Source organism: Sorex fumeus, unplaced genomic scaffold, assembly GCF_029834395.1.
Source record: "Sorex fumeus unplaced genomic scaffold, SorFum_2.1 ptg000022l, whole genome shotgun sequence".
Lineage (NCBI taxonomy): Eukaryota > Metazoa > Chordata > Mammalia > Eulipotyphla > Soricidae > Sorex > Sorex fumeus.
In genome coordinates, this window is record NW_026606079.1 from 1,532,033 (window position 1) to 1,544,519 (window position 12,487).

At 62.5% G+C, this 12,487-nt stretch overlaps 1 protein-coding gene across 6 annotated transcripts in view; it reads left to right on the top strand.

Moving 5' to 3' along the window:
* Window positions 1-12,487, top strand: part of PPP2R5C (protein phosphatase 2 regulatory subunit B'gamma) — a 79,498-nt gene that overhangs the window by 24,867 nt on the left and 42,144 nt on the right. Inside the window, exon 1 of one of the 6 annotated variants that reach the window (XM_056113661.1) lies at window positions 470-667. The exons of 4 other annotated variants lie outside the window; for them this stretch is intronic. In XM_056113661.1, coding sequence (XP_055969636.1) covers window positions 574-667 — 94 coding nt within the window. In that variant the 5' untranslated portion in view covers window positions 470-573. Of the gene's footprint in view, window positions 1-469; window positions 668-12,487 lie in introns of those variants that run through there. One more of the 6 variants, XM_056113663.1, reaches the window with a different exon arrangement.

Below are 12,487 nucleotides of genomic sequence, written 5' to 3' on the forward strand. Positions count from 1 at the left end.
GAGGCCCCCAGACAGGGCAGGAGGTGGCTGGGGCGGGGGTGGGGGGCGGGATTCAACTGGAGCAGGGACTGGAGGAGCACCCCCTTCCTGCTCCACGTCCCCCCATAGCTGGACGCCGGGGGAAGTGTGGGCGTCTTCAAGGTGTGCAGGCGAACGCCCTGTTCCCCCCCCCCCCCGTCCCGCGACCCGCAGCAAGTGCTTTTTCTGCTCCGTCCCGTCCCAATTTCCCCCCGGGATTGCCCGGGGACCCCCGTCCTGTGTGGAAGCCGTGCGGGGGGGGGGTCCCCGGGCTCGGGAGACGGAACGGGGCTGCGCACCGGCGGCACCGACCGGCTCGGAAGCGACGGGGCGGGCGCGGGCGCGGGCGGGGGGCGGGGGCGGGCGCGGGCGGGGGGCGGGGCGGGGCGGGGCGGGGCGGGGCGGGCGGCGCCGGCCAATGGGCGCGCGCGGCGCGGCGCCGACGTCACGGGCGCGTCCCTGCGGCCGCGGGGCTGGGCTCGGCTGCTTCCGAGCAAAATGGAGGCCGCGCTCCTGGCCTGAGGAGGACGCCGCCCGGCCCGGCCCGGCGCCTCCATGTTGACATGTAGCAGAGCGGGCAGCAGGATGGTGGTGGACGCGGCCAACGCCAACGGGCCCTTCCCGCCCGCGGCCCTGCTCCACATTCGCGGTGAGTCCCGCGCCCGCCCGCCCGGCCCGGCCATTGTGCTGCGGGGGCCCCGCCGGCAGGAAGCGCCCGGCCCGGCCCGGCCCGCGCCGCCCCCCGCCCCCCGCCCCGGACGCCCCCCGCCGCGGGCCGCCTCCCCTCCCCTCCCCCGGCCGCGCTGATGTCAAAGGATGTGAAGTCACGGCGCGGGGGGGCCGCGCCCGGAGCTGGGCCGGGGGCGCGCGCGGGGCTCGGGCCGCGGCCGGGCCGGGGCCGGGGGCCGCCGAGGGGGCCGGGCGGGCGGGCACTTGGGCACTTGGAGGCGGCGGCGGCGGCGGCAACAAGTTTCCGGCGCGGCCGGAGGTCACCGCCGCCGCCGCCGCCGCCGCCGAGCCTGCGCGCTCGTCCCGCCGCGGGGCCCCGCACCCCGCCCGCCCGCTGCCCGCCCGCCGCCCACCCCGGCCCGGCCCGGCCCGCAGCCCCGGCCGCGCGCCCCGCTGTCACCGCCGCGCCCGCGACCCCGCGGCCAGGGCGGGGGCCGCCAGGTGACTAACAGCCCGGTGACTAACCCGCCCCGGGCCTGGGCGCCGTGGGAACCCGATGGGCGCCGGACCCCCGCCCGCCCGGGATGGAGTGTCCGGCCCGCCCGGCCGCCTCCCCGCGCCTGGCTCCCACCGGCCCGGCCGCCCTGCTGCGAGCCGACGCGCCTCCGGTGGCGTCCAGTGGCCCTGGCCGCGATCGCCGTCCTGCCCTGCAAGTTTCGGGTTGGCGAGCCCCGTCGTGCACGGGCTCCTTCCCCGCCGAAGCCGCCGTTGGTTCTGGAGGGCCGCCCGGCTTCCCTTCCCCTCGCGCCGAGTTTTGTGTCGTCGTCCCGGCCAGCCGGCGTTGGCGGTGCTGGAGGGGACCGAAGGGGCGAGTGTCCGCGGGGGTCACCTTGAGCCCTAGCCCGCGCCCCGTCCCGCACGGCCGGAGCCTCCCTGGTCCCAGGACTTGGGGGTGGCTGGCGGCTCAGCGGGGAGACCTGGCCTTGCCCCCTGGGCCACAGCGCGTGTGTGTGTGTGTGGGGGGGGGGACACCTTTCTTCAAACCCTCAGAGGGAGGGGAGCAGGGTGGCCCGAGGGCCGCCCATCCTCACCGGCACCTGCCCTGTCCCTGCCTGCACCGGCAGCGTGGAGCAGGCAGGCCTCCGTGTCCCGCGTGGAGCAGCCCAGCCCGGTGGTGAGATCGAGCCCTGGAATTGGGCTGTGACCTCAGCTCTCGGCTGCAGCCTCAGGGTCCTGTAGGAACGTTCTGTGTGGGCTGCTGTGGGCCCACGTGGACGCTGTCGCGGACAGCTGGAGCCAGAGACTGGGCTTCCAGGCCGGGGCTGACATACTTCCTAGGGAATTAGAGATGGAGGCCCTGAGCCCCTCCGGCTAATGACCAGTGGGCGGGAAGGTGCACAGGACAGCCCTGGGCCCTAATGACCTGTTAAGAATCATAAATGCGCTGTTTGATGTGTGTGTGTGGGGGGGGGGGGTCTGCAGCCATGCAGGCCGCCCCCCTCTCTGGTCCTGGAGCTCACCCGCCCACCCACTCTAGAGGCTCTGATTGCTGGGCAGACAGCTTTCTGTGTGTGCAGGGGAACACCCCTTTAAAGCATCCTTCCCGAACCCTCCCTCCCTGCAGGCCTGCCCTTCCCTGGAGGGTTCTCAGGGAGAAGTCACCCTGTGCCTCTCCCGGGCTGCAAACCGCACCGCCGGGGATAGCGGGCACTGGCTGACCCTCACTCACGCTCTGAGCGGGGGAAAGCATGAGGGCTGACCCCCCCCCCCCAGGGTCCATTGGGGCCCCAGCCCTGGCCCCACACCTTTCAGCCTCAGCCCTGCCCCTTTCAGTCCCACCCCTGCACCTTTCAGCGTCAGCCCTGCACCTTTTGGCCCCACCCCTGCACCTTTCAGCCCAGTACCTTTAGCCCCGTGTCCTGCACCTTTCTTTCTTTTCACTTTTTTGTTTTGTTTTGGGGCCACACCTGGCAGTGCTCAGGAATTACTCATTACTCCTGGCAGTGCTCAGGGGTTCGTGTGGGGTGCCGGGAATCGGCTGCAGGGCAGACGCCCTCTCCCGGCCCTGTCGTCCAGCCGAGCCCCGCGCTGTTTCCTTGGTCCTCCCGTGCGGGTGACCGTGTGACAGCTCTCAGGAGGGTTGAGTGGGCAGCGCTCCTTAGCTCGGCTTCCCCGGCACTTGGAGGTTCCCTGTTTGGGTTTGGTTTGCTTTCGAGCCGTACCCAGTGATGCTCAGAGGTTGCTCCTGCCACCCCCAGCAGTGTTCGGTGCTCAGGGGACCGTGTGGTTCCAGGAGTGCGCTCAAACCTCCCGCACGCAGGGCCAGTCGCTGACTTCTTTCAGGATCCCGCCTCGGAGTGAAGCGGGCGCTCAACTTCCCTCCTGTGTCAAGGAGGAGGCAAGGAAACAGAGGCAGGAGCGGCGTGAGGAGGGTGCAGGGGGCAGAGACCGGAGTCCTCCCTCCTGTCCTTCCTTCATCCTCAGCCCTGCTGGCTAGCCCAAGAGCTTTATGGAACTCGTGCGGTCTCTCCTGTTAGTGCCTGCAGCTGAGCGGGATGTGACCACTCACATCTCTTCGCCCCAGAGTCACCAGCCCACAGTTGGGCTTGGGTTTGGGACCCCAGGAGAGGCTGCGTTTGCGGAGAAAGCATCTCCTGTTCCATTCCTTCATGGTGAAGGAACTCACCCCCCCCCCCCCCCCCCCCCGCGCACCTGCAGGGGGACCTGGATGTCACCTTTCCCCCATACCAGCAGGGGGCCTGGGGTCACCTCCCCCCATGCCTGCAGGGGAATCTGGGGGCACCTCCCCCCCACACCTGCAGGGGAACCTGGGGCTCATGGTATGGGGACATGAGTGGCGGCTGGCAGTGGCTGTGCAGTGACAGTGGAGTGACATGGCCTATGAGCTGCTGGGCACATGACGTCTATCTTCGTGGGTCAGGGGTGCTTTGAGTAGTGGTGCCGTGACAGTGGGTGATGCCACCAGCCAGACTTGCTTTGGGCCGAGTCGCCATCAGCCCAGCCCCTCTCCGGCTCGGTTAATGCTTTTCTGTTTCTTGGTTTGGTTGGAGGGGCCCCGCCTGGTGGTGCCCAGGGCTGACTCCTGGCTCTCTGCTCAGGGAGTCCAGGCAGTGCTGGGGGGGGGGGGTGGGCTCTGCAGTGCCGTCGCCCCCACACCTTCCCTTGCCCCTAATTTAGGGCTTCAGACGCTGCCGCGCAGCGCTGGCGGCCCTGCAGGCTCTTAGGCGGCTGGAGGAAGTTGGGGAGAGGCGGGGCGGGCTGTGGCTGAGGAGGGACCCGCGGGCTCTGGTGGCGTGTGGGCTGGGCCGCTCGGGCTGTGCGAGCCCCCCACCGGATAAGCACACGGTGCGCAGCCGCCACCGCCTGATAGCGCGGCCTTGTGCTTATCTTCAAGCACGTCCGAGCTTCTCCATGACCCTGGCCCGAGAAGGGGGTGCAGGTGTTCCCGGGGCGGCTTTCTGATCTCTCCTCGTCCACTTCCGCCTCCGCTCCGACCCTGCACACTTCCCACCCCCCAGCCGCAGACCGTCTTCGAGGGTGGGCTTTTCCTGATGGTGCTTGTCACTTTGTACTGGTCCTTTGCATCGTGACAGCCTCTCATGCACTTTGGAAGAACCGGGCAGGGCGTCCTGGGGGTCACGGCCAACCCCGGGACTTGCCGAGCTCGTCTTGGGGGGTGTGGGAGCCACCGATGCCCCTCTGGCGGCTGGGGTGCGCCTGTGGTGCTGTCAGCGGGGGCAAGCAGGTGGCGGTCAGCGCTCGTCGGGGTCACGTGTGGCCTCCGGAGCTCAGCTTCCTGGCCACAGCGGCTGTGTTTTTCCACAGCTGTGTCACCTGTGTTGGCCCGTCTGGAAGCTCCTGTGTCTGTCCGTCTGTCTCTCCTCCTGCAGATGCTTGCGCCTCTCAGAGCCTGCCCGAGGTCTGCAGCTCTGCGCAAACGCCCAGTGGCCCCCAAGCCCTGCCTCTGTCCACTCCCGGCCCGCCTAAGGAAAGGCCTTAGCAGGGCATTCAGGAGGTGCTTTGCTCCGGGAACTGCCCTGACCTCCCCTCCGTGCCCCTCACATGCTGCCCATTTTCCCACTCTTACCTCTTATGTATTGACCATGGGGGCGGGGGGTATCAGTCATTTATAAATGTCGATCTTGCTTTTGGATGCTTTTAGCCATTTGCAGCTGGATGTTTGCCACCCTGTCCCATATCCCATTCCATCCGACTCCCTTTCGTGCCAGGATTTTGAGATCGGGGCTGTCTGTGTGTTAAGTGGGGTCTCGAGTATGCACTTTGATAAGTCAGGTGTTTCATACATGATTTATTGGTTAACATGTTTATGGTATTGATGTCTGAAGTTCCTACTGCACCTCACGTGCCCAGGACCGTCTGTGCCCAGCCCTGTCCCCTGTAGCCCACTGCCCTCCCCGCCCTGCCGGCCCCTTCCAGCTCAATGGTCTGAAAACTGCGTGTCTGTGATAGCCCCCTCCGACGCTGAGAATGTTCCATTCGGTGGCTTTTCGTGGCTCTCACTAGATCTCAGGGTGCCTGCAGGGGCAGGCCACAGCTGGGCTTTGCCCCAAGTGCAAGGATGACCCCCTTCGCCCTGGGGAACAGCCGCTTCTGTACTCTTGGCGGGTCTCTGGAGAAGCATTTTCCCTTTTTTGTGGAATGGGGGGGTCCCCATGCCCAGTGATACTCAGGGGTTACTCCTGCTGGCTCTGACCTCCTGAATCACTCCCAGTGGGCTTGGGGACCATTTGGGATGCTGGGGATCGAACCCAGGCCAGCTGTGTGCAAGCTTTGCCCGCTGTGCACCCACCTGTCGCCTGGTGACACTGGACAGCACCTGGCCTGCCTTGTCGCCTGCCTATCGAGGGGGGCACTTGGGAGCTGTTCCTGGGCTCCAGCATCAGTGTGGGTGCCGGCCTGGGACTCCCACGAGAACCTTTCTGCGCCTGCCTGGGCTGTGGGCAGCTGCGGCCAAGCCTCCTCGAGGCGCACGGTTGTAGGGTGCGGCGGCCCCCTCTTTTGGGACATCTCTCTGATGGGATGAAGCGCGGGGCAGACGCTTCCTCAGGAGGGAACGGGCATGTGTGGTCCCAGGGAGACGGCAGTGAGGTGGCCGTGAGGGTCTCCGTTCCTCGGTCACCTTCACTTGAAGGCGGACACTAAGTGTCCCAAACGCGTCTCTCCCGGTGTGGGCTCGTAGGCCCTGGTGCCACCCTGTGCCATCCTGCGCTGCACACATGGCCTATCCCCAGTGGGACTGCAGTGCCGAAGAGGCCGGGTCTTGGACACGTGGAGGATCCGCTCGCTGTCAGCTCTCGGTGCCGTGCGGGCGAGGGTCTGTCCATGTTCTCGGCCAGGACCCTGCAGGGCCGTGGGCTTGTCATGCAGTCAGGAGGGAGAGAGCAGAAGCCACGGGGCGCCACTGGCCTTGCTTGTGCTCTTGTGACCCTGGAAAAGGCTCTCCAGCGGTTGACACAAACCGTGATATGACCGAGGAGTGAGTCCTGTGTCAGCTCTGCTCTGAGACTCTGTCAGCCGCTCAGTGGGCAGGGCGCTGGCAGGCTCGGCTTCAGCCCACACCTGTGTGGTCCCTGCATGCAGAGCACCACCAGGTGTGGTCCAAACAATCTATCGGCACAGCCTGATGGCATCCTGGCCCCAGGCTTTTTTTTTTTTTTTGAACCAGCCTATGTTCTGTTCTTCCCTCCCCTCCCCTCCCCTTCCCTCCCCTTCCCCCAAAATAGACCACACAACTTCCAAGTTAGCCAAGCAGTCCTGTAGACAGTTCTCGGGCCGCGGTGCCAGGAGCAGCTGTCCCTGTGGGGTGGGTGGCAGCCGTCGGCCCCTGTGGCTGAACGCCTCCGCGTCCCAAGAATCACAGAAAAGGCTGGGGACGGCACGGAGGCTGAATGCAGCCCCAGAGACTGGGCTCTGTCCCGACACCCCGGTTCCCAGCCACCAGAAGCCTGCAGTGTAGTGAGAGAACTCACGGACGAGTCCCCAGACCCGGCTCCCACCCTCCCTGCCGCTTCATGAAGCTTTGTCGGGGTCTCCAGTGGTGAGGGGACAATGAGGGGCCAGTGGGCCACCCAGGGTTCCCAGGCCGGGGAGGGAAGGGCGGGGCCCGCGCTCCAGCCCTGCGTGCTGTCTCAGACTTGCGTTTCTCTGCAGTTTGTTGTGTGTTCTTCCAGAAGTGGGGGGCAGTCGGACAAGTAGTCGAAGTATGTATTTGCTCAGGAAAGTATTTTCTTTTTATCTCTTAAGAACATTTGATGTGGGGGCCAAGGCGCTTTTGCACATGCGCCGGGATAGCTGGGTTTGATCCCAGCACCAGTGAGGGTCCCCGGACCACAGAGCCAGGAGTCAGCACTGCTGGGGGTGGCCCAGTCCACTCCCCCATACTCGCTGTTTGCTTGACGTGACAACACTTTCCGAGCACAGTGGCACGAGGCCCCATGGCCATTTCCTGTACTTCTGTGGCACTCAGATGTTCTTATTTATGGCCGGTACCTCATGCCGCCCTGTCCCCTGTGTTCTGGGAATCTGGGGCCTCCTGTTCCCACAGTCTTCCTGCTGGTTTGACGTCAGAGGGGACATCCGGCAGGAGGTGCCCGTCTACCCCAGCATCCCAGGGGCCATCCTCAGCTCCCTGCCCGCAGCCTGTGGAGGTCCTGCTGGCCGTGCTGGTGGCAGGAGCGTGAGGAGTGGTCCGTGCCCAGGATGGACCCCCAGCACCAGGCCGGGAGTGGACTCAGCGCCACCAGGTGTGGCCCCAAGACAAGCGCATCAGAGATGTGTGTTCCCTGCCGTTGGGAGCATTCAGTGGTGAGTCTGCCCCCCAAAGTAGGTCACATTCAGGCCAGTACTTGGGCCACATCTGGCAGAGCTCAGGACTCACTCCTGGCTCTGCACTCAGGAATCACTCCTGGCGGTGCTCGGGGGACCATGTGGGATGCTGGGAACCCAGGTGGGCTGTGTGCAAGGCAAACGCCCTCCCTGTTGTCCTATGGCTTCTGCTCCTGGTTGTCATTTTTGTGAGACTGCTTGATTAGGTGTTTATACCTTTCAGCACCTGCTAATGCCTTACGATTTTTAATGCATTTAAGTAAATTACATATTTTCAGGGGGATTGATAAAAGGAGCTTCCATCTGCATTCCAACCTAATTCCTGAGGGCAGACACTCACACACACACACACACACACACACACGAGCTAATTTCTCCTTTTATTTTACTCACTGCTAAGATTCTTACTATGCCAGTAGAAAATAGAAATGACCAAATAGGTGAGACTCTACTTAAAAAATTTTTAATTCTAATCATTTCATTTCTGTAGTAAAGTCACAAAATGACATTACATTGAAAAAGTCTTACTTGGGGCTGGTAGGGCTCTTGCCTTGCACACAGCCAACCCATGTTCCATTCCTGGCACCCCTTATGGTCCTTCAAGCCCACCAAGGAGTAACACCTGAGCAAAGAGCCAGGAGTAAGCCCTGAGCCAGCCAGTGTGACCCAGAAACCAAAAAGAAAAATTTTTACTTATCTTCACTGTATCACTGTCATCCCGTTGTTCATCAATTTACTCGATGGGACCCAGGAGCAGATATCCTCTGCCTGCTTCCCCCAGTCACACCCATAAGCCACCTCCTTCTGGCGCCAGATAATGTCTTCATTGGCCACCCTCCAGAACTCATGGCTGCTTCTCCCAGAAGGGAGCATAAAATGAACCCCCCCCATAACCATTTACTTAACATTTTTAAAAGTTCATAATTTATTTTGGGGTTTGGTGTCACACCCAGCAAGGCTCACACCTTACTCCCAGTCTGCACTCAGCAGTGCTCGGGGAACCATCAGGGGTGCTGAGGACTGAGCCCAGGTCGGCCAGTGCAAGGCAAGTGTCCTGTCCACTGTACTACCTCTGCTAGCCCCCTCGAAAATAAATTTAATGCACACTTTCAGCCAGTATTAAATTTTGTAGTCTTTGTTTTGTTTGGGGGCCAGGTTACTCCTGGCTCTGCGCACAGAGATCACCTTGGCACAGCTTGGGAGCCTGTGTGGCACCAGGGACCAAACCCAGGTCAGCCTCGTGCCAAACAAGCACCATCCCCACTGTACCATCTTTCACGCCCCATTTGTACCTTTGGTTTTTGTTTGGTTGATTGGTTGGTTTTGGGTTCACACCCAGATGTGCTCAGGGCTGACTCCTGGTTCTGCACTCCAGGATCATTCCTGGTGGGTTGGGGGGTGTCGGGGACTGAACCCGGCTCTGCTGCCCGGCCAGCACCCTCCCTCTAGTCCTGTCCTGCCCCGTCTCTCTCTTCACTTCTCCCGACCCCCTCGCCTCCCCCAGCCCCTTTCCAACCGCGTGTGCTTGCGTGATTCCCCTCGGACTGCCGGTAGCCGGCGAGGGCTCTGCACATCCACCTCCGAATTCTCTGCAGCCCTGAATTGTCAGCTTTCAAAGCGACACTCTTGAGTCATTGCATTTCATTCTGATGCATCACGATTAATTGTCCCTGCCCCCGCGACATCTGGGAGGTGTCTTCTGGGTGACTTTCCCTGGAGCTGAGACCTGGCCGACCCCTGGGCTGAAACACACGCTTTCTCTGTTTTCGAAGGAGGGAGTACGCCTTGAAGTGAAACACCGGCTGAACCTGGAGCCCCCGGTGTAGGATAACATTGGTTTCCCTTCCTCCCTGCCTGCTGGGAGCTTGTGTTTGTTGATTGCCCCCCAACCTATCAATTACCTTTGTCTCCTGATCAGAGTCTGACTTGTAAATATTGTCTTTCTCCTCTCCATGTCCTTTGCACAGTTATTTCAGAGCAATTGCTTTTTGATGGATACAGGAAGACAGTTAAAAAGACAAGCCTGTGGCTTGGGAGTTGATTGACTACAGATAATATACCTCCTGGGCATCTGCTCTCTTGTCTTAAGCCTGTGATTGCCCTTACTTCCTAAATCCCACAAGCAGGGTCCCGCCGAGGGACTGGGTGGGCCAAGGGCAAGCGGTGAGCTATGAGCTACCCTGGCATCGAAATGGGCCTGGCCAAAGTGCCATAATGCTTAACTGTGAGTTAAGAGCTTGGTCACGGACAAATCCTGTCATGATCCAAAAGTAATAACTAGATTTGGACCCTGCTGGGGTTAGGAATGATTAATATGACCTGAGCACTGCAGTCTGATCCGAGTCTGTGGTGAGATGTCCCCAGGAGAGTCACCCTACAAGCCTAAAAGTGTCTATTACTGTGTCAGGATGGTAAATATGAGGAAGGAGAGTTAAAGATGTTAATCAAGTTGCAGGTCTAAGGGGCGGAGAAACACACCTTCAGGGTTGTTTTGCCCCTGTGGGTCGGGAAGACTGGAAAAATATTTTTGATCACGCTTCCCGTGGGGGGGGGGGAGGGTAAAAAGAGTGGCCACGGGGAGAAGGGGCTGGATTGATTGAAGGAGAGGAGAAGAGAGGGAGAGAGAGAGGAGATGGATACGGCGGGAAGGAAGAATTGTGTGGCTAGAGAGAGGGTTGGAGAGACGAGAGACGGAATAAACGGCAACTAATCAGCAGCCAGCTTGGCCCTCGTTCTTCCTTCGTCCAAGGCAACAGCCGGCCCGGGCGGAGACTCGGCCCGCGAGCATTCTTCCACGTGTAATCCCTGCACGCGAGAGAGTGGGGATGTTCACAGCCCGGCATAGTGTTGAAAGCTGCTCTCCACCTTGAGCTATCGGTGGGGCCCGGAAGAAGCCCCCCTGAGTGCAGGTTCCTTGGCAGGAAGAGGCATCGCTGCCCCCGTCCCAGGCCCACGCTGGTGCCCCCAGCAGTGTCGTCCGTTCCTCCGGGTTGGTGAGCATCGCGCGACCTCCAAAGAAGACTGGCAGCGCGTTTCTGGGGCGGCTGGGCACGCCCTCCACAGTGCTCACCGCCGGCCCCGGGAGCCAGGCTCCTCCTCATCTTCAAAGCCCCTGGCAGGTGCTCATTAGCCTCCTCTCCGTCGAGGCTGCGGTGGGTGTTATTAGCCGCCCCCCGCCCTTCCCCAGCGGAGTCTCCCGAGTTGCCCCAGGCCCAGGAGGAGTTGGTGGCGGGACTGGCCGGGCCTGGGGCTGTGACTCACGCTCCCGTGCTCGCAGGCTCCTTGCGCAGGCTCTTTATCGGAGAGCCATCTGGGCTGGCCTCTTGCACGCCCGCGGCCAGACCCAAGGCACCTGCTCCTCGGGTTTGTCTCGGAGCACGGGAGACGCGGGTCCTGGGCCGCGAAGGCGAGGCCTGGCCGGAACTGGTGGCTGTGCTGGGACCAGGGGCGGGTAGCGACGGGGACTCCAGCACTCCTGTCCACCCAGTTCTCTCCTGAGAGTCTGTGGAAGTCAGACTGGGCTGCAGCCGCGCGTCTGGCAATGTCCCGTCGGCAGTGACCCGACGCGGGGGCTGTGCAGGCTGAACTTGTTCTTGACCCTGGCCCGCCGAGGGGCCACCTCATCCCTCCCTGGCCCGGCCTGCAGGCGTTTCCTGCGTCTGCCTCGAGCGCCGTGCGTCCCGGTGAGGGGTGGCCACGCCATGTCCATCCTTGCAGCAGACTAAGGGTTGGACAGCCGCGCTCATCCCCAGGAAGGTGCTGGAACCCGGCGGGGCGTGCGGGAGGCTCTGGACCTGCTCCCTGCAGGCCACTGGCCTCGTCCCACCGACCACGGGCTGGTTGGCCCTGTGCCCCGCGTAGAACCTTGGCGTGTCGCTCCCTCCGGGCACCTGGGGTGCCTCTAGACCACGTGCGCTCCCAGAAGGGGTGGGACCCAGGCACCCCTGCATGCAGTGGGACGGGATGGCAAGAGAGAGCCGGATGGGGCAGAGAACACGCAGGATCCGGGAGGTGTGCCAGAAGGCGCCAGGGGCAGGGCGGGTGGTGGTGTTGCTGGCACCAGGGTCTTGGCCCAGGCGTAGCTGACCCAAATTCTGAAGTCAAGTCAAAGGAGGAAGGGCCGTGTCCGCATCCCTGACCTTCCCGGGCAGAACCCGCAGGGCCAATGGCCTCTGTGTCGCAATCGGCAGTCTGCCCTGAGGACAGGTACCGTCGCCTGGCGTGTCCTGCTGGAGTGCCCGTCAGTGTGGGCTGCGTTTCGTCGGACGACCCCATTTCCCCATTTCCCGCTTCTCTGACATTAGCCCTCGGGTGACTGGGGTGTTCGTGTCCCAGGCCGACAGCCATGCTAAGGAAGGGTTTCCAGAACCTTCCAGAGCAGAAAGAATTCAGGGAGGAAGCTTTTGGGGGAAGGACAGGCCCTCCTGGCCCTGGTTTTCTGGGTGATCCCTGCCCTTCTGGGGAGCAAGCCGAGGAGGGGTGTGGAGAATGGGGTGCGTGTCCCCGTCCGGGCCCCCGCCGTGTGTCTGGATGAGCCGGTGGCATCTGGTTTGTCCTTCCTGCGCTTTGGTGTCGTATCTGAGCAGCCTTTGCCCGTTCCAGACCGACTCCACTGTCACCTCTCTCGTGATGCTTTGGGGGAACATTCCAGGTCCTCAGAGGGGGAGTCATGGGCGTGAGAGTGAGACTGTCCTGCTCCCTTCCCCAGGGTCTGTCCCACTTTCTCTCTCGGTGAGTTAGGTTGGCCGGAAGCTTTGGGTCAGGAATTCCGTATGAGGCCTCAGGTGACTTGTTCCTCGGGGTTTGTCAGAAGTTGTATTTCACTTTGTATTTTCAGTTTAAAAGAAAAATGTTCTGTTTCAAAACGGGCCAGCAGAGAGCACAGTGGTTAGGGCTCCTCCTGCCTCAGATTTCCGGCGCTGTGTCCTCATGG